A 22106-nucleotide genomic window follows, 5' to 3' on the forward strand; every position below is an offset into this window, starting at 1 on the left:
ATAGTATGTTATTAGTCATGTCTTAAAGAGCCAGCAAGTTATGAAAATCTCTTTTAAGTTGCTTCATGGACACTTTTGAGGGTTCCCAAAAGACTCCAAATCAACCATCCAAAAGCCACCAATAAAGATTGATGCTAATAATGTAAAAATGTAACATACTTTTTCAAGGTTTGTTAATATTTGGGCCCTTGGTAGTGGCCCTCACTACCACTGCCCTGCCCATGAGGCCTTGGCAGCATGTCGATGACAAAGAGTCAGGGGATATGTTGTTGTCACGTTACTGGAGGAAAATTATTTATGAATTATTAATAATTTAAAGCTTTTCCACAGAGTGTAGCTTGCATCATAGTGTCATCAAAGCATAGTTTTTTCATTATTATACTGTACATGTCATTTATCAAGCAAAAATGCTAAATGTTCTGTGGTTCCATCTTCTGAGGATTTTGTCTTTTTTATCATAATAAACTGAATGTCTGGATTATGGATCGTTGGTCTGGACAAAATAAGACCTTTGAAGATTTGATTTTGTGATGTAGCTGGCATATTTGATTATTTTTCTGCCATTTTACACACTAACAATTAAAAAAAAGTAATATTAATAAAGATTACTATAACTATTAAGGAAAATAATAGTTGATTGCAGCCCCAGTGTCATAATGAGTTTCCCCACATTATAATGGCACCGTGTAAATTGCCTCTAGTCTTAAATACTGTACACACATTTAGTCGTCATCAATAATGCACTGACTGAATGAGATCACACCTCTTAGCAGTCTCACCCTGGAGGATATGGAGGGTTTTAAATGTCCGCCTCTCTAACAGACCAGCTGATGTCACCAGCTCAGGGTCGGTTATTAGAATCAAACACTGGACATCAGAGCGTTTGTTTAGTTTTCTAATGCGGAGACTAAGTGTGTAAATCCACTCAACTGGAATAACAACCTATTTTTGTAACGAGTGAAGATTTGTCACGTTCAAGGACGTCACAGAGAATGTAAAGTATACCAAAAAAACTAAACAATCTTTAGTTAAATGTGGGTTTTTACATCTTGATTTTTGTTCAGGAGCATTTACAGCGAGCACTAACAGAATTAAGACTCTAAAGCTTCTTGTCCGTCAAACAATGCAAAGGAGCGGTAGAAAAATCTCTTTGAGTAACTTAATCGTCCTCTGAGAATTGAATTACCAGCAGTTTAAAACCGAGCAGACACTTCACACTGAACACAACAGCTGACATTCTCATTTCTTCATCCAAAACGCTTTTAACAGGCACATCAAATCACCATTTAAACTAATCCATATGTTCTGCTGCCAAAAGGTCTGTGATTGTTTTACTACCCGGAATGTAATGCAGCTCCAGCTTGCTGCTGTTAGTGCTGCTCTCTGCACAAAACGCCAAAGAGTAGATTCAAGTTCAGAGCTCTGCAGCAATGTTTCCAGAAATGAGTCACAGCCACAGCTTGTGGTATCGATATTCAAAGGAATTATGTAATCACTTTCCAAATGACCTAAATAAACAAAGCGGAAGGTCACTTTGCACAAATAGACCTCAGTTCATTGATCGTTTTAGATGGAATATTCTAGTACAGTGGTTCCCAATCCTGTCAGATGAATTCAAATATATTTTCACTGACTTTATGTGCAATGGTCTCTTTTTTCATCCAGCCACTCTCCTGTTGAAGCAGCACTTCCCCCTGTGTGAAGTGATTGTCACATCTCACATGTGAGAATCTGATTAAAATACCTGTTTGTCGTACATGGGCAGGAAATCATCTCTCCTGGAGAAATCTACAGTAGATGCAGGACATCTGGCCTACCCAGATTACAAAACGCAGGTCTCCCGTTTACAACGCGCATTTAAATTGCAGATTCCTGCAGACACCAACAGTAACCTGCTTTCTGAAGTGATGGTAAACAAACAGATTTTCCGTATTTTGATTTCCACGTGAACACAGCTTTTATTTCTCAGATAGTGGGATGGCTAATGTTGTCTCTTTTGTGCAACTTTCTATCTTTCATTTAGACTTATGTAAGAGCAAACCTAAGCCTGGCCTCAATCTTCAGACCACTTTAACTTGGACCAGTGCCTGAAGGACTGTACACAATATTCAATTGTGTAACCCTGAGAAGGCAAAGAGCCATTTTACCTCGAAGGGAAAGTGACATCGGTGCTGTTTGAACCGACCTCTTCATAACCTCTTTTTCATACATCTGTGCTTAAAGGACAGAGTTGATTTCCACAGCAGTTTTCAAGCTTTCACTTTTTAACCTTGCTTTTATTCTCTTTTTAAATCTCTTCTCATTAATTAGCCCGCACAGCTTAGAGTGTGATATCAGTGTCAGTGGGTTCAGAGACAGATCAGCAGCTCATGTTATTAAATTGCTAATGAGAGTCACAGAAGAGACCCTGATATTGGACAAGGACACTTCCACTAATACACTAATTGCGTGAACAACATTAAGTCCAACACATCAAAGAATCACACAGACTTTAACCAACCAAATGAAACGCCATCATGTAAATCTGCTCTACCTTTTCAGGCCGTTCTCAGACTCTGGTTGTAGCTGTATCTACGAAAAGTAATGCAAATTAATTTGTGTGTAAAACATGTAATCAATTCGAATGTGATCAACATAATCATGAGCCACAAAGTCCACACAGTGAGGATGTGTGAGTGGACGTTTGGGTCTAAAAACTCACCAAGGACACCACTATTCGTGTCCCCTGTAAAACCAGAAGACAACATTGACTTCTGTTATTTTAACCAAAACCACAAGGTGTTTGTTTTTTTTTCAAATGAAAGCCTTTCTGTAAGAAGGGAGAGAGAAATTCCCTCAAGACAGTGACAAGGTCAAAAAAATTTGTGATGGTTTATTTTTTGCAAGAAAGAAAACATTGAGGAACAGCTTGAATGCAGACAATTTTATTTCTTAATGCAATGCAGAGCTATTCAGTTGTCAACCATACACAATGGATTCATTTTAATAACTGTATTGTACTTGAAGTGTGCACTGTGCAGCTTTCTAGGAAAATAAAACGGTAAATAAAAAGAAAATAGAAGTAGATTGCAGATACTCCATATTATCGGTCTTAAAAAAGGAGATCTTACTTTTTTGTCAGTTGACAGGTTTACGTTGGAGTTAGTTGTAAACCCGGTTGTAAAATGCAGACTGTAATGTGCTGTGGTATCAGTCACAAAGGACCGATGACCAAGCGTTGTATTTGACGAGCTGGGAGAGAGAACGTTTTGGTTGATAACTTACAATTAAACAATTTTGCATGATTTCTTAAGACGACAGGAAACAGACAGGGTATAGGTTTTCATTCAACAAAAATGTACCCAGCTACAAACACAAAACATGCCTCCAGTATAGACTCCAAACGGTTTGCCTTCTTGCCGTCCGTCTTTGTGTGTCGAGTGAATGCGGAGGGGGGGGAGGTGGCTGGCTGCCAAACAAGTGCTGTCCCTATGGATGGTGCAGGGCAGTCATGACATTCCTCTATCCCTGAAACAGCCCAACAGCCACAGGCAGCTGGACGGGAACCAGCTGACCGGTTGCTATGTGAACGCCTTTCTTTGCTTTCATCCCAAAACAATTGATGGTGACCGACTCAGTGGCCCTTTAATCCACCTCTCCTTTCACAACGTGACCTCAGATCTTTGTTCAGGCTGTTTGAGCCGTGGCTGTCTGCTACAGCTCGCCTTTCATTAGAGTCCCGTTTGCTTCCCCTTAATGCCACCAGACAGTATTTCTCACTGATTAGAGTGCATTAGGGCTTTCTGAAACTTTGGATTGTAAGTTTGATAAATCAGATTCAGAAGCAACATTTTTGTGCTCATGAACACTAAAAACGTCCTCAGGCTTTGATGGTTTGGGGGTCCAGCTTGAGCGTCTTCTGTGGTACAGCAGCTGACTCTCTGCACACATGACACATACATAATTTACTGATATGGTATAAATCATTTTGGACGCAATTGCTTAAGTCATTTCTGCTCCGGGGAAGAAGCGCATCACCTAACCTGTATTGACTGTAGCCACTACACTGAAATCACTACACAGGGTGTTGCTCTACCTGGACACCACATGGTAGTCGTTTACACATTTGAGTTGACACAGAGTTAACACAACTATAAGGCAGCTATGATTTTCTTCTCCATCCCGATGCTCTAGAGGTAAACGCTTTAATTAGCACAATGTTACGAGCTATTGTATCTAGAGTGTGCTCTTGCTGATATCTGATTGGACTGTGTACATCAGGATGATGCTGCAGACAAAGTTGAACCAGGAAAAAATTTTTTTGCTGAATGTATTTCTTCGGTTTTGTTTTCCCTTGAAAAGGAGCTTTCATTCATGAACACCATAGAGCTGGCAGGGGGCAGGAAGCAGTGGCGCTCATGTGGTCTTTATATGGAAAAACATGTGAACCAGCAATCGTGTGAGAGAGAGCCTTTCCTACGGGGCTACAGATCCAACAGCCCCCAAAAAAAGCCACCCCCTCTCACTTTGAGAACCAAAAGCTGCCGTTTCCTTTTCCTCGGGCAGACACTCAGTTTATGATGATGGCAATAAGCCACGTGACCACACACAGAACCAAAACCCGTCGTGGCAATGCAGTCAGGAATTATCCCGCCCTCTCCATGGACCCCCCCCCCCTCTCTCTATCGAGAGGTGATAATGACTTCTTGATATCATCGGCGAGGTGGGAAGCTTGGAATCACACGTTTCAGCGGTTTAATGTGCTTGTTCCTCTTTCACGTGCCAGCTTCCTCTTTCCACATGCTGAACGTTACCATGGCAACGGCCTAAACTGTCAGCATGAAGACAAAGACTCAAATGAGATTAGGGCAGAAAAGCAGATCCACATCGGATGGAAGCTGAGACGCCAGCCAGTGAGCGCATGAAGATGAAATATAGATATTGAGCTCTACATGTCCTAAAGTAAAGTAATTGTGCTGCATTGAATGAGAATTTTCTGATCATTCTTGTTTGAGTGAATACTCCCCATTTGCACCCCAGCAGGGTGGAAATAAGTCTACCTAAATAAGTCTACCTATCCAAGTCTAGCAGTCTACCACAAGCTGCCCGGTGTTAACATCTTCTCCTCTTTCAGACAACGAGTCCCTTCATAAAGGCCTGTTCACAACAAAATAACGACATCAATTTAATTTCAATGGAATCACAGTGATCAGTAGAGTCTGTGTGTGCAGAGAACTTTGACTCTTGAATCAACGCTGTTGACCAATAGCAAGCCGTTAGAGCAGAGCTTTGGTGGAGGCAGTTATGAGACAGAAGCCCATGAATACAAATACATATTTGTGTGCATCAATAGCTTACCAACTAGCCCTACAAGTTGCAAAGGCGACCGGGCAAATTCTGCTGTATCACTTTCTGTTGTTACCGGCCTCAGAGGAGACGATGACCAAGACTGTCCTCACCAGAGGAACGACAGCATGGGTCATTTGATCAATCGCTGACACAGACCGATGGTTATGCTATCCTGACGAGTGACCTTGTGGTCGTGTGAATGAGGATGCAACAAAAACCTCCAGAGCCAAAAGGGAGGAGGTTGGGGTGGATGGTTATGAAGTGAGCAACCGCAGTTTGAGTCTTTATCAAACAATCTTTCACCAAAAGTCAAGGTTGGTTGCATTTTAACCATGAAGACAGTGTTCCCTGAGTTGCATCATTCCAGTGCCTGAGGGGCTTATGTATAGCCATGTAGTCAGAATACACATGTTGCAGCTGGCGTTAAGAAAACACAAGTGGCTGCATTGGTGTTAGTGCGATGCTTCATGTAATTTCATCCAGTAAATCCCTTTTTGAGATAATAAAACCATACATTTGAAGGCTTAGTAGACGTGAAAACACCACACAGCAGTTTAGAATATGAAACAGGGTGTTACAATTTTGGAAAGGTAAACATATGATAAAGTAATCTGCCAGGAATGTGCACTTAACTAAACATTTCATTGGCCAGGCAACAGACAATTCTGCTCTTGGATGCTCTTCCCTTCTGTCTCACACTTTTGATTTAAGCGTAGTGATTCAATATTGAGTCTGTGGAAACACGTATCCGAGACAAAATATGAAATATTCTAAACTTAGGGTTCACTTTGAGCCTTCAATCGTATCCGATGGCCTGCTTCAGCAAATGGAACTTGGCTGTGGGAGACGGTCAAATAATCCAGTAAAAAAAGGTTACAAGTGAACTTTCACTTCATCTTTTATCACCGATATCTTTGAAATTAACAAATCACCGAAGATACTGTCACTGTGGACATTTCAGGGTTCAGCAGAACATGAGTGTTACTCAAGGGGTTACCTTTATATTTAGTGAAAATAAGGACCAAATAAAGTTTAGCTTTGCTTTTCTACTCAATAGTTCTCTCCACCTCGTCTTCTCACCATTGTGTGTTCTGATGTTTGCTGGACATAAAGCACCAGAGATTGATTATGAAGTAGAACAAACATGATTACTGAACAGCTAAACCTGCAAACAGAATGAGTGAGGAGATCTGGGCTACGGTTTCTGATCATCATCATTGTTTAATGTTAGTCTATCCTTTACCAAGGAGTTTCAATTTCCTAAAAAAATCAACCAGACCTTAGATGTGACAGGGCAGAACATTCATGAGTCACTTTTTGGAAGAGTCATTGTTGCTATAACCCCACTATGTTTGGATAGCACGACTTCCTCCAACGGGCCTACATAAAAAAAAAACACACGATCTTCCATCCACAGACAAACTGACAAGACAACTCAATCACTGCGAGACCAAACGAAGCTTGAGTTGTCTCCACGTCTCAGCAGCTGACCAGTGAGTCTCTGTCATAAACACAGCTCTCATGGAAGCTTTCGCCTCCACTCGTGAGCTGTCCAGCTGCCCGCTGACAGACTCTCACAGAAATCACAGTTCGTCACACACTGGTATCTAATGCATAACTGCTCTGGTCCTGACGGGAAAAAAGACATTCTAACCCCATTAGAAAGGTCCCATGGTCAGAAAAGCATTTCACAAGTACGATTCCTGATGATATTAGTTAAAAGTCTGGCGCCATTTTATATTTGTATAGTCCATCTCTCCATATTATTTACATAGTGGTAAACTGAGCAACACTACTTTTTGAAAAGTAGCCGGGCTGTAATCTGCCAGTAAACAGAGTAGAAGAAGAACAAAACAAATAGCATTGGTCAATCTACAAGAGCAAAATTGAGGTCTTCAGAAATTACTTTCAATTGAGCAAGTTCTAATTGCAAAGGCGTATCCATATCTCATTGAGGCCATCAACTCTTTTTTGACAAAAAAAAAAAAACACCTCAAGCGAGTTTGTTTACGCAAAGTTTTATTGAATTTTGAAGTTTCCATACAGCTTTTCTAATGAGATTCTATAAAAGATATGTTGATGGAAACACATCTAGGGAGGTGTAATATATCCTATAATGTGATAAAGAATGATGACCTGCTGACAAACTTATTTATACAGAAGAAGTGTGACAGCTGAGCCTGTTAGTACATCCTTCATTTACTTAAATTTACTATTTCTTTCTTTCTTTCCTCTTGCAGACAAAAAGACATGAAGCTTGAAGTCTTCTTTCACCATAAAAGAAGAGCAGAGTCAGTCTGTTCTAATAAAGGAACCATCGCATGTTGAGACATGTGTTTAATTCGTTCAACTCTTTGTAACCCGACATGGAATTAAATGTGGTGTTCAAGTTTTTGATTTAGTTTCATCACCAGACGAGATGTTGCCGCTCCGTTGTTAACAAGCCTTTCTTCTGGTTTGAAGCCTTCATGTTGTTTAATGAAATTAAGTTCAAAACAGCCCCGTTCATACGACTTATAATAGATCCCAGCTCTGCTCGTTACATAAAAACACGAGAGAGAGCTTGTGATTAGATGAAACTGTTACCATACCAGCTCTTCTTGCTGCGTTTCATTAAGTCAATTACGAGCTGCTGACATTTCAGGGATTTCACGAGAGAGACAGATCTTTTTTGAAAAACACATGAAAACCGTTCAGTGAGCTTATTAGTGCAAATCATCAATTAGTCCAAACACTTTGTAGTTAATGTTCAAACGCCCTGCAGGAACACAGGAGTGCTTGTTTACTCTTTGGTCCTTAATGCTGAACTCACAATCTGCCGAAACATTTAACGGTTAACGTTCAACACTCCCTCATAGAGACTGAAACAGCAACACAAGTGGCTGTTGGTTAGCAGTAAAAGTCGGGTTGTGTTTACTCTGCTGTGTCGAGCCCCAGTGTTCTTTGACATTTGACCCCCCCCCCATCAGCTAACAGGCTGCAGTCTTCCAGAGCACTCTGCAGTACAACAGTGAACTCCTGCTGTTTTTATTCCACACAGTGCGAACTCAACACTTACAGGCTGGTAGCCGGAGAGCTCTGATGGTTTTAGAACTTTTTATTTTAATAATTTGTTTTACGAGGAAATGGATTTAGGTCACATGACCAAACTCTTAGTATTGTTATAATTAATACACCAACCATTCAGTCATACATGGGGACACCTACAACATAGGCTTCATGATTTGACTTTTTATTTTTCAGCACACCTAAACGTACAACACTCTCCAAAACCTGAGAGCAGTCTTGGTTTCCATTTTTTTTAGATTCAGCGCACAAAACATCCTGTCCCCAAAAATAAAGACATCTAAAAAAAGCCTGTTGGCTGCCAGCGATTATTGCAGGTTTACAAGAGTTTAATTTGAGGATCTGACCGCTGAGTCAATGAGAGGATTGTGACAAGAACGTCTTTGTTAAGTGATTTTCCACATGTCAGGCAGTTACAGAATGTGAAACATCACTGCCAGGTCCACTAACCATCACATGTCACTACAGCAAATAGAAGACCCTCTGAAACAGGAACACTGGAGTGTATATTTTGAGTAACAGATGAAGAAATAGTGGAGTGGAAATACAGGAAAAAAAAGGAAGAAGATCCTCGTGAGAAAGACTACAGCTACATGCTGGTGTGAAATTACACAGTTTACTCCAACTGTGAGCCATTGTGAGAAGTCAAGAGAGTTCAAGCAAACCAGAGATCTGAACAGGAAAGCGAGCCAAAGACACTTAAATAAGAGCTTTAGAAAAGCAGGTGTTTTTGATAGTTTGACAGTGCTCTAAAAGTCGCATTTCACTGTCAAGAAGGGTGTCGGTTTAAAATGTCAGAATAGAATCGGGGTCACTGAAGTTCTTAAAAGCAAAGCATTCTCAGGCTTTGTCAAGGAGGGGTGGGTCAGCAGAACGGACCTCCTGTTGTAAAGCCCACACCTGCAAAGGTAACGGATCAAAGTGTTTTAATAACTGGGGCATAGGACCAGGTGTGCCAAAAAACAGGCAATAAACCCATTAGACGGAGAGAGGCCCGTAAACACAGTGGGTGGTTGTGTGTGTGTGTGTGTGTGTGTGTGTGTGTGTGTGTGTGTGTGTGTGTGTGTGTGTGTGTGTGTGTGTGTGTGTGTGTGTGTGTGTTTTCATGTATTTGAGTGACCTGGTTACTGTCGGCTGTCTCCTTATTCCTAAAAAACATTTCAAGTTTAAGAGGCCAGGTTTCAATCCAGTGTCAATCCATTTCGTTTGCCAAATGTTTGAGGTTATAGTTTGACACAAACTGAACCACGGTGTGCTCTTTTATGCCCGTTCCGTGCGCACAGTCTTTTAAAAATGAACTTCCGTCTTCACAGGAAACAACTTAGTTAGGTTTAGGCATCAAAACTATACTTAGTCAGGTTTAGGAAAAGATGGTTGGGGTTAAAATAACAACGGAAATGGCGTTACGTTAGTGCGAAGGTAACTTGACAAATAAATCAATATTGATTTCTCGTTTCACAGCAACCTCCTGGGTGAAAGATCAATTTTTGTTTAGTCTAAATATCTACTAATCACTGCAGTGCATACCTTTTTGAAGGTATAGCTACGAACGCTTTGTGAGAACAGCCTGACTGAATGTATTGTGAAGCTGCAAACTAAAATTTGATGGCATGTGCATGTCAGCAGACCTGGCTAAATGTGATTGCATTTCACCAATAGGTTGTTTGTTCTTCCTCAACGTGACAAATTTAAACCACGGTAATACAGTGGTGAGTCTGACATTTGTCTGATTAATCCTGGTCCAAAGCTCTGAAAGTCCAAGTTAATGTTCAAAAGTCTGAATTATTGACTTAAAACAGATGCAGATTTAAAATGTATTTTTCTATTATTAAAGCAGATTTAGTGGATTATGGAGCCTTAGAGGAGATCTGAGCTCAGCGTTTTGTTTTCAGTAGAATGAAAGTCAGAGCAGCAGATTGCTCAGCAGCCACCGTCATACAACCCAATATGATCATACAATCCCAGTCAGAGATGTCTCTCCTCACTCTGAACACAAAGCCATCAATACAATCCTTTAGTTATACCTTTCTTTGATTCGTCTGTCTGCATACAGTGGGTCTCTTTGTTCTTTTTGATATCTCAGCTCTGTTTTGCAATTAATGTTGTGTCACTCATTCATGAGATGGAGCAGAAGACTCTGTGTATAGCATTAGATAATGTGGAGCGCATGCTTTCAGTTCATTAACTCACGGCTCTGGTTTTGTCTTTTATATGGGTCTGTGTCCAATCAGCTGAATTGACCACAGGTGGACTCCAATCAAGGTCTTTAAACGTCTCAAAGATGATCAATTAATGTGAACAAATAGTTCACATTATACAACACTCACACGGGCTATCTTTCCTGCATTATCATTTGTCTTATTTTAGCTATAAGTATATTTTGCAGCTAATTCTTCCGTAGTTTTACTTACGATTTTGAATGCAGGACTTTAACTTGGAGTTGTTTTATGCTGTAATGTTTCTTAACTTAAAGTTGGTGAAATTGTTATTAGTTGTACACCTTTGCTTGTACCATTACATCATTTATTGTTGGCTAAAATCAACACGTTTTGTTGTAATAGATTGTTTTGCAGCCCATTGTATGGATCACGTTAGCTGGTGAAGTAGTTTGGCTGGCTAGCCAACTATCTGCTCAGATAATATTTTGCAAGCAAGTTGCTTTGTAACGTTGCAAAAAATGCAAGCGAGCCAATTTACCAGCCAGATCAGCCCCGGGAGTCTAAATAAATGATCTGACATTAACCACCACAGACAATGTTTTTGATACGTTAGCTACACTCCTTTGAATTTTACTAGCAAACTGGGAAAACCTCAAAATATTTTTTTTTTCTTTCATATAGCCTGTTATTTGGAGTTTTTGATAGACAGAGTACTTAATTAATCTAAATTAGAATTGCCCTCTTGCAATAGTGTTTGTCCATTGATAGATCCTGTATGATATGGAGCCTAAGCTGAATTTTTGATGAATAAATTCCTTAACAAAGCTTCCCATGTGTTCGGCTCTGAAGAATCACAGATGCACACAGCAGATCCCTTTCTTGACATTCCTGGTTGACATGTGCATGTACCTGGGAAATAAGAAGGAATCCGTGAAGCAACAACTACTTCGGCATACTTTTTGTAAATATAGTAGTGAGTTAGTTCCAGGCTTAAAAAAAAAGAAAAAAACACAGAACAAACACCCAGATAACAAAAGATAATGTCGCCGTAGGAGGACAGAAATAAGAAGAGAGAAACAACGAGACGGTGAGTGGGAGGCGGCTCAGAGAGCGAACAAAAACTGGGACAACAAAAAGTCTGCTGCATTTCCATCTGAAAGACTTTTGCCTTGGAAGAAGGAAGCCTTTTCGGTCCTTCTGCTGGGCGCTGGCAGGGCAGGGAAGCTGTCAGGTCCCTCCCTGCTGCTCCACTTTACCTTCATCTGCTCCACTCTGACTTCCAGATAACCCCGACTCTCCTCCACACACTGCAGCATCAAACTCCCCACCTCAAAGCCTTTAGGTAACTTATTCATAATCCAACACAAAGCTAATCTCCCATGCATCCTCTTCCGTCTCTGGAGGAACAGAGGAAAGAATTAATAATGACTGAGGCAGAGATCTTGCATTAACAAACATCTGTTATGATACATTATTTTGGTGCAATTCACCAGAGATTTTACCCCAAATTCAAACCAAACACGATTCACCAGCATGTAGCACTTTGTCCATCATCACCATCATGATACAGATGGACAGGAGGCCTACTGGGAAATGTTTAACATCTTAATCCAAAGTGGCATCTGCACTTCCTCCTCCTCTACGTCAGTCTCCAGGTCGATTATAAGGAACCTTTCAGGAACTCTGAAAACGTTTCCTGTATTTCAACCACAGAAACTCGCTTCCTGTCCCGAGGATTGACTTTCATGATGGCCCAGGAACTGACAAAAAAAATAAGTCATTCATTCAGACTGACAGGAACTCCCAATGAAGTCAATAAGACAGTGAGAAAGACAAACAAACGTGCTACTTGTTCCAAAACAACAACCCTGTCTTCTAAAACTTACATTTAATAATTGTAAAATATGTTTCAGAGGAAAGTTAAAGCTCCAGTCACACCATAATATAAAATGTTTCAATAAAATTGCAGTATATATATATATCAGGAAGTGACATTGAGATCAACATCTTATTGCACGAGTGAGACCTGAGTACAGAGTACAATATACAATACAATACAATACAATACATATAAACAATAATGCTAATGGTGAGGACACAAAATCTGAAAGAGCAAGATGTAAATATATACACAATTAGTGGGTTCACTCATGGGAGTGAAGTAAATCTGTACATATTTTTCTACTTAAGTTATATTTTGGTGTGCTTTGAAGATGTGCACTAAAGGGGACTTTTATTCCCTGATTTCGTTCTTGAGTTTAGTCCAAGCTGCTTCTGTCTCTGCTTCAGTTGAACACCTGATTGTCTTCATCCGGCTGCCCAGCTGCACCTCGTTAGTCACTAGTTCTTCTCAGTGTGTTCAGACCTGAAGTCTCAGTCGTGGTCTGGTTGACTCTTACCTGTGGCATGTGTTGTCTGGGTGTTGGTGCATTCTTGTCTGTGTACCTGATTGCCTGCAGTCTCTTTGAATAAATCAATGTTGACCTTTAGTTTCTAGTTGACAGAAAAATCGGATCAAGAACAATAAGTCAAAATACACTTATTTTCAAATAAATTAAAGGGCCTTGGACATGGAAATAAATTACATAAATACGTTTGTTTTTAAATAAAACCCCCCAAAAAAACAAGCGCAGTGTGGTCATTAAACGTGACCATGCATGTGTTCTTTCTCCCTGCAGATGATGGATGTTCGCTGGCAGCCTCAGTGAGCTGCTGTTTGATTATGCAGAGTCTGACAGCCTCTTTTGTCATCCGATAAAATGCATAATTCAGCTACATTTTACTAAGGAGGAAGCAAGAAGAAAGGATTGTCATTTCCTCAGTGTGTGTGTGTGTGTGTGTGTGTGTGTGTGTGTGTGTGTGTGTGTGTGTGTGTGTGTGTGTGTGTGTGTGTGTGTGTGTGTGTGTGTGTGTGTGTGGTTTTGGGGGTAGACAAGTCCTGGTGCCAAGATGAATGGTCTGGACTTTTAGCGTTGATGGCTGGAGGATCCTGTGTGTCCCTGAAGGCCTCGTCTCCATATAGAGGCATGTTTCTTCTCTCAGACTAAACTGCAGCAGCAGGGCGACACATTCTTCAGTCTGCAGCCGAGCACATCGCAGCACAGAGGGAATAAACCAACACAGAACAATGTGTACAAAGCCTCACTGTCTTAGCATTTCAATTACATTTAACAACCTTCAGATAGACTGATCCAGCTTGACACATCTAGTGGTAGAGTTGCTCACATTTGTACAGTATGACTTGACAAAGTACCCAAGACTGTTAACCCAACAAAAACTCTTTAGCCTTGACCAAGAACTGAGAACTGCAAAGTTTAATCATGCTTTTATGACTCTGAGATTATATTTAATTGCAAGTGTGGTTGAAAGATAAATAGAATATGTTGTCAGCGAACATTTAGTTTGGTGTCAACATTTTTGCAACTTAGCAGACGCCACGGTATTTAACAGTGGTTCCTCATTATGTTGATAAAAACATATCAGGTGGTTTTTGCAGTTTGATAACGTATTTTTCAGTTGGTATGAGTGAGAGAGCAGTGTCAATAGTTGTGTTTTCATTCATGTATTTGTATTTTGAAGGACTTATGCTTATGCTTGCTTGAGGTTTATTTTTTTTCCTTTAATCAAAAAAGAGTTGATGCATGAAATGGGAAATGGAAACTCCTCTTCTGACGAACATTTAGCTCACATGACTGATCAGCTGTTTCCACTGTTGGCTAGATATATATTTATATTGTCTTCCTCTCTGAAACAATATCAGCGGACACAAAAGTACAATTTAAACTTGCCTAACTGAAATAATTCCTGGTTGGTTTCTGACAAAACTACACAGCCTAGTTTATCCACTCCAAACCAGTTAATGGTAATGCCCCTAATTAGCATTCCTCTTTTGTGATGATTCGAAAGTTTACTTACAATTAGCTTGACAATTGAATGGAAACACGGCTAATGACTGCCCACGATGGCAAGCTTTGGTTTCACCTATCTTCCCCCTACGTGAGTGGTCCATTTGTTTGTGTTCATTTGTGGCTGGTTGTTAGCTAGCGAGCTAATTCTTCTTCTGACTGTGACTCCAGCTGCATTACCACCATCCTCTGCACTAAAGTCGGGCCACCGCTTGCTTATTTATTTTTTATATATAGTGATCAAAATAAAACGGCAAGATGTAGAGGCTGTAACCATAAAGACTCAAGATGAACACTTTAATGCAGATTTGTCTCTCTGGTCCGATCAGGCTCAGGCTACTTTTGTCCACACTGTCTTATTTTTTCACTAGACAGTGAAAAAACAAGACAGTGTGGAGATGGAGTTGGCTGGGAGGGGATGAAGGAGATCTGGCACTGCTGCTGTTGTATATTGTTGAGAGAACAGTGACACATACCCACACATTGCAGTACATGCAATGGGGAGGAGGCAGAACAACAAGAGCATGACCTATATATGCCAGGGACACCCGAACAATGCACGGCTTATCAACCCTCTGAACACAAAATAACAGCTGCAGGAGCAAGAAAGAGCTGATCCACCAGGGACAGCAGCTCTCTGAGATAAATGTCCTACGCAGTTTATTTCTCCAGAATGTAAAGTAACTGAGTGCATGTAGTCTGTTCAAAACCACTTTAGAGGCTGGTGTTTGTTACTCCTATATTCCCATGTTGGAGACTTTTTTTTACTACATCACAGAAGGACAGTTGTGTTTTTTTGCTACATTTATCTGACGGCTGGAGACACTGGTTCCTCACATCCATCATTTACAATCGTCTTCTAGACGAAATCACAATATATGGTCGATACCTCAAAGAGAGTTCTTCTTGCTTTTCTGTTAATGACTTCATAAAATGCACGTTTAAAACACTTGACTTCATTAAGACCAGATTTGAATGTTCTCTGCACTAACAAGACGATCATGCTGACGTTGGCACAGGACTTAAAATTGGTTCTTTTGGTACAGATCCACCCAATCATCCTGAGATAAGATAGTGATGTCATCATTACACCTGACCTTTTTTCCCTGTTTAAAACTTTCCTTTCTTTCATCCTCCCTTCCATCGTTTCTTTTCGTTCTTTTTCTTACAAAGTTCAGTCTAAAAACATGTGAAGTTTTCACCCCGGAGCAAAATGAAGCTCCAAATTTACTACTTATTTTTGGGCCAATTTGGAAATGATTATCCGCGATCAGATTAATTTGCCATTAAGCAGGATTTTTACATTTTAAAAAAAAAACTGAGGTAGTAAAAGGTGCTCCTAAAAGTCATGTTCCCATACCACAAAATTGCATTGCCGTCTAAACCTAATGACGTTTTTATAGCTTTTTTAGTTTTGTTTCAATTTACAACATTAACCACCTGTTTTTAAAACTGTGGACGTAAACTCATTTCCCTTGAAACTTAATTAAGAATGTAGTTTTCTTGTATGGAAGCGTCATTTTGTAGGAGGCAGGGTTAAATTTAACTAAGTGATTTTCCCAGTTTAATTTCCAGAAAATCCACTCTATCACAATATTTCACTACTGAGATATTAAGTTACCTGTACAGAGATACAATATATCATCCCTCACTTGTTCCACTATGGGTTAATGCGCTGAAGAGGCTCGGACTAAAATATAGTACATGTAGGTTTACAGACGCACCAGTCTAGCATTATGTTTCCACAAACACAGGAGCCCCGGGAGACATTAAAAAGACTCCCGAAACAGAGCTGGCTGTTTGGGTTGAAAGCATTTACAGTGTCAGCTTATTATCTTTTAATTTCTGCTGTGATTGTAGCAGCACAAAGACACACTGCTCTGTAATCAGCAGTTTGTTTTGCTCCAGCAGAGACAGCTATGCTCCTGCTTTAAGTAGATAATTGGAGAGCTGAGGGAGACACCAACAAAGACCACAGGAGGAGGAGGATATGTGGGAGGTGGTGGGGATTTCAGAAATGCAGTCTGCAACATCTTGAGCACTACAAGAACCACTTTATGTTTGGTTCGTCTTCAGTCATGGTATGTACCATCTTATCATTGGCTGCTGATAGGAATAGCCTGACCTAAACACATTCCGCAACTAATCTTAAGATAAAAGATGTACTCAAAAGTCACATGTGTAGAAAGTTGTGAAATCAACATGAACTTGGTCCAAAATATTATAATCAAGTCAAGTCTTTTTGAGATTTTTACCAGAAAAACAGTCTTTTTGTCATTTGGGAGCAAAGACAGAGTAGCATGACGTTGTAGAAGCACCGCAAAAACCTCTAAAACCAAGCAGACACTTTTCAGATCCAACCAGATTTAAAGACCAACTCGACTGCCCCCCAATTCTTGTTTTAATAATTGTGGTTGATTTAATGCTATAATCCATGCCCGCCTGCACATTGCTCTGAATCACATCCTCACAGATGTCCGATTCGGCAACTAGCAGCTAACGGTGCAAACAGCGCTGACAGAGCTAAAAGTTTTAACCCGGGGGGAGGGTGGTTGTAATGCTTCCACAACAATGCGGTGATACTTTGCCAGTGGGACACACCCAGCTTCCATTAACATGATGGGTACCTCTACAGGTATCAGTGTCACCTTAAAGGTACTGGTATTGGTACTGGCATGGTCATTTTTTAACTACACCCAGCCCTAATAGTTAAGAGTTTCTGTGGCACCTCACCGGTCGTCTACGCAAGTGAAAGATGGCAACGTGTGAGTGCTTTGAGTCCAGCGTGTAGTCTTCAGGTCTCTTTTCCAAGTCACTGTAAAAAATGTGTAGTCGGATCCAGACAACCTTTACCAAGTCATTTATGTGCATAAACCAAAGTTTTGTGCTCCAGGTTGTAAAAGCACAGCTACTGTGTTGAGTTGACAAAAGTCAGGCCGCGTTTCTGTTGACAGTGAAACCGTTCCTTCAACATAAACAAGGACAAGCTTCTCTGGAGGCGGTGTATATTTGGAGGCCGTTGGTTTTATAGGCCACTCATGCAGCTAACTGTGCTGCACACATGTGGCCTTCCTAGATTTTGACAAATGGGTCAAATGCAGAGAAGCTCTTCTGCTACTTTACTGGAATCAAATCAAAGGAGACAACCAGGCATCACTTCTGACCTCACTTTATACTCAAATACAAGAGAAGAATATTCTAACAAGGTTAGGTTTACCGGATAGCATTATAAAAACAATTATTGTTGACTTTTGCATTAAAAAAAATGTGTAATGTTTTTTTTGTTTGCTTAGGGAGATTTCTTAAATTCAGCATTAAGTCCTTCAGGTATGTGGTGGCTTTTACTTCCCACACAGACTTCCAACAGTTTGAACTTCAGTTAAACCCCGCTGGCTAAACACAAACTGAGACTGAAGATCAATAATGACACAATAATGAGTAACCAGAGCTGGAAACCGAGCCGGAAATTTGGCTCATTTGAAGAAACAAATGAGAAAATGTTATAAATACCCACAGACACAGAACCACTCTGACTCTTTTATCATAAACTGAGCCTTATAACTTCCAAAGATGTCACATATATGAGACTGAATTTTGGTGTGAAATGATGCAGAAAATAGCTATAACATTTGATGGGATGGTGCGGGCATACCGTGTAACATTTAGCTTCAAAGCTGCATAAAGATAATGCAGAACAGAAGCTGTAAGAAGTAGAATTGTCACCACGAGGGCTAAATCATGGGACAAAGGCATTGATGTTTGTGACTCTTGTCAGCGTAAACACAGTTGTTAACACTGCAGACGACTGCAAGAAGGGAAACCTGTTTTCTTAAATCACTGGGTTGGTTCTGCTATGCTGTTGCCATAGCAACGGGTAGTCCCGAGATGACAGGGCTCTCTCTGTTCTTGTTTTTGTTTTTTTCGGGGGAAACCTCTCAGTTTCTCTGAGCCTGCTGTCACAAAAAAACGGGCATCAAACTCACAACGTTCCTCGACGTTGAGGGTGTCCATGAAACAGTTGTTTCTGTCATTAATGGGAGAGGAAAGAATAACTATTTATAATCAGTTTGGACTTTTCTTTAACCGTTGCTTTTTGTGAAACATTAAATAATCTCTTTTCAGAGTAGAAATGTCTCTTTGGTTGAACTGACAATAAACCAGAGACATCTGAAACATGACAAGAAGCCATGACACTCTTAAATGCAGTGGAGTACATATCAGAGTATAAGTATAAAGTAAAACAGAATGGAAAATTACCTCCAAATGTACTTTAGTACCGTATTATATGTACTTAATCACATCCCACCACATGAGAGAACCAGTCTACTCCACAAAAAACAATACTGCCACAGACTTTAACTCATGTTAACTAGTAACACACAATAAGAACTCAATCACTGAAGCCATCAAGCTCAGCTTCTTCAAATGTGAATATTTGCTGGTTTCCTTCAACTTCTATGATATTGAACTGAATATCATTTTGAGTTTTGGATTGTTGCTGCTAAACAAGACAGCAAAAGCTCTTATTCAGCAGCTTTCCGACTGAAGTAGACCACATATTGTACTTCACACAGCAGCCGTACAAAGAAACGGGCATCTTGTCCACAAATGGTCGGACATACTGGTGAGTACTGGTCCCATTGGAGCACTGGTTGCTGCTGTAAACACTGTTGTGAAGCAGAAAATTCTGCACCGCAATGCAGATCCATAAATTTCACAAACGAGCTCCGGCTTTGCTCTAAATGTTCACCTCGTGTGCAGTAGATTGAAACAGGAATCTGTGCGTTAACATCTTAAACTTCAGAAGGCTTTTCTCTCATTTAACCGTCTGCAGGCTCTCTGAACTCTGTGGCCGTTGACCCTTTTCCCTTTGATCCACACCTGTGAGCATCTGGCTAGAGAAATGAATCAGGTCAGCAGTTCACAGGTTTTTTTTTTATCATGCCAAGCTGTCTGTTATCCCACTTGCTCCTGACAGTGTAACCTGTAACACGTGAATGAAAAACAGTCACCCAAATCATGGATTTTAAATCTTTTAATATTCAAAAAATACTTCAATTTTGGCTTCTTAGTACATAAACCACCTGGATTGGCTTCTCTATTAATACAGTGTAGTTCTCTACTGTTTTGTTAGGAAATGAAAAGTGCAAAGTAGTGGACACTCTGTCCTCAGTCCACCACGCAAAGGAAAGGCTACTTCAATGCTCCCAAAGAAACAGTCAGCATGACATCCAGACTGAAACTACAGATGTCTGTCCTCCAAATAATACAAAAAAAAGAGCAGGGGGCACAAGTGACCCGAGCCACGTGCAAAATCAAACGTGTGTCCCCACAGTAGACCTCCTGTGGGTGGAAAAACTACTGTTCCATAACAGTCCTCAGTGAGCTACAGCAGAGGAGCTCCTTCTTCAGGGTCAAACTGTGTTCAAAGTCCACGACAAAGCAGCAGAAGAACGGGCCAGCCCGCGTCTCTCCCTCCATGCTGTAGATCCAGAGAGTCATTTCAAGTTTCTTTTCTATATTTGTCTTTTTGGTTATTATGTATTCTATATCCTGCAGCCTCTGATGCAGCCTCCTGTGTGCTGAATGATGCACTCAGCAGGGCTTCACAGCGTCGAACAGCTTTAATCCAAACTGAGGATGTGAAAAACAAAAGCTTAAAAAAAAACAACACTGCAAAGTAAACTTGTTTAGGGCAACACTGGCAGAACCCGGATTCCTTACAGTTAATTAGACTAAAACACTGTCCACAGAATCAGCAGCTGTTATCGCTTCTTCTTTTGTTTCAGTGATTTCCTCCTCTTCAGTATCATTTCGTACAGCTTGTCCATACCCTCGTGAAGCCCCTCGCCTATTATAGCACATGCAGGTTGGATGTGATAGGTGGTGGAGGGGCTGAGCTCGTGCAGAGCCAGCTGCTTCTCAATGTCCGCAACTGGAAGAGATTTGGGCAGGTCCTGCTTGTTGGCGATGACCAGCAGCGGCGTGCCCTGGTTCTCCGCGAACTTGGTGACTTTGTGCAGTTCAGTCTTGGCCTCTTCCAGCCTGTCAACGTCCACAGAGTCCACGACATAGATGATCCCATCGGTGCACCGACTGTAGGACTTCCACAGGGGCCTCAGCTTCTCTTGTCCCCCCACGTCCCAGAAATGACAACTGATGCCCTTCGCGGTGCCGTTACTCAGCTTGATCTTCTCCGTGTTGAACCCGATGGTGGGAACCGTGTTGACAAACTCGTTGAATTTGAGTCTGTAGAGGACTGTGGTCTTCCCCGCAGAGTCCAAGCCCAGCATGACGATGTGAAGAGACTGGAAGGCAGAGATGTTGGAGAAGCTGTTGCCCATTTTGGCTTTTTTTTTCTTTCTGCAGCTGCTGGAGGTTGTTGTGGTTTTTTTTATCCAGGAGATAAAACGGCTCCGGGTGCTCAGATCCCGCTCATTAATTCCCGTGGGGAGACTGAGGAGGTGCGCAGGCCCCGGTGCGCTCCGGATGACTGATCGGCTCTGCTGTGGCCCTCAGCAGCAGCGGGGGACGCGGTGCGCCTCGGCAGGACGCAGCGCGCCGTTCATTAGTATTCTCCTCACGCACTCGCATCCATTCGGCCACGAAGACGCTCCACAGTTAAACGTCTCCTTCAGGACAGCGTGGACGGTGTCAGCGCCGTGAAGGACAACGATGATCACAAACCTTTGTCCAGCCTTAAAAACACCTTCTGTGTCCTCTGATTCAGTCCTCCGCAGGATCAAAACACACCCTCTGGAAGCTGCGCACGAACAGTTTCACCTCTCAGGCTCGTGACTGCGCCCTGCTCCTGAGGGTCGAACCGGGGGAAATAACGTCCACCGATTCGTTCACCGGTTCGTGTCGGGCGCTGCACTCCTGACGACCTGCTGCGGCTGCTCTGTCTGTTGAGAGGCTGACAAAACAAGACCGCAAAACAAGAGGCGGCCCCGCTACGCTCCACCCCGCCTGGGACATGTGCCAATGAGGCAGCGCGCGTCCTCACGAGCTGCTGTGGTGATCCGGTTCCTACAGACGCACAAACACCGCTGGTACAAACTTCACGTGCAGCGTTTGGGTTCATAATAACATATTGTCGGAGATCTTCGTCTTGAATAAAATTAACGTAAACTGCGTCATAAATAGTTGAAGCTTCAAGCTAATTTAAGTATATTATTTTCTTAATTCTCTAGGTTTGATTTCATTTCCGTCACAAAATAAAACAAAGAGAAACATGTATGAATGTAATAAAACATGATGCAGTTACACCCTTTTTTTCTACGTCGTAAATACACCGTTGTGTTATTATCTGTTCATGGTGATCGTCTTGGAAAAACCACGGCCAACTGCGCCCCCTGCTGGTACAAATATGCAAGAACATGAAGGATGCAGAGGCTCTGTTTTTTTTTTTCAATCTCTAAGGACAATGTTTGAAACTAGACTCCTCTTTGTCAAAACTCAAAGAAAAAAACCCAAAACATAAAAAAATATCTTGCATCTCATGCAAAAGCAAACACTTCATTCCAAACTATATAAACTCTTCTAAAATACTCTGGTATTTTTGCATCACAACTTTACACACAAACCGACTGCACACTGATGGATCACATGCAGGATCTCATTAGGCTATTTATTGTATTTTAGAGGA

The 22106-nt window shown here is 41.2% G+C and overlaps 1 protein-coding gene across 1 annotated transcript; it reads right to left on the reverse strand.

The window, feature by feature from the left end:
- Positions 1-19478: 19478 nt before the first annotated feature.
- Positions 19479-21363, reverse strand: LOC137866316 (ADP-ribosylation factor-like protein 4C). Its single transcript, XM_068702136.1, has one exon. The coding sequence runs from the start codon at positions 20800-20802 to the stop codon at positions 20224-20226; it is 579 nt and encodes a 192-aa protein (XP_068558237.1). The 5' UTR covers positions 20803-21363; the 3' UTR covers positions 19479-20223.
- Positions 21364-22106: the final 743 nt, after the last annotated feature.

Source organism: Cebidichthys violaceus, unplaced genomic scaffold (assembly GCF_023349555.1).
Source record: "Cebidichthys violaceus isolate CVI_PGR_0920_01 unplaced genomic scaffold, fCebVio1.0.p SCAF_11, whole genome shotgun sequence".
In the NCBI taxonomy this organism is placed as follows: domain Eukaryota; kingdom Metazoa; phylum Chordata; class Actinopteri; order Perciformes; family Stichaeidae; genus Cebidichthys; species Cebidichthys violaceus.

Bases quoted from the DNA above. Each gene is read 5' to 3' on its own strand.
- LOC137866316 (XM_068702136.1), bottom strand. From the start codon at position 20,802: ATGGGCAACAGCTTCTCCAACATCTCTGCCTTCCAGTCTCTTCACATC.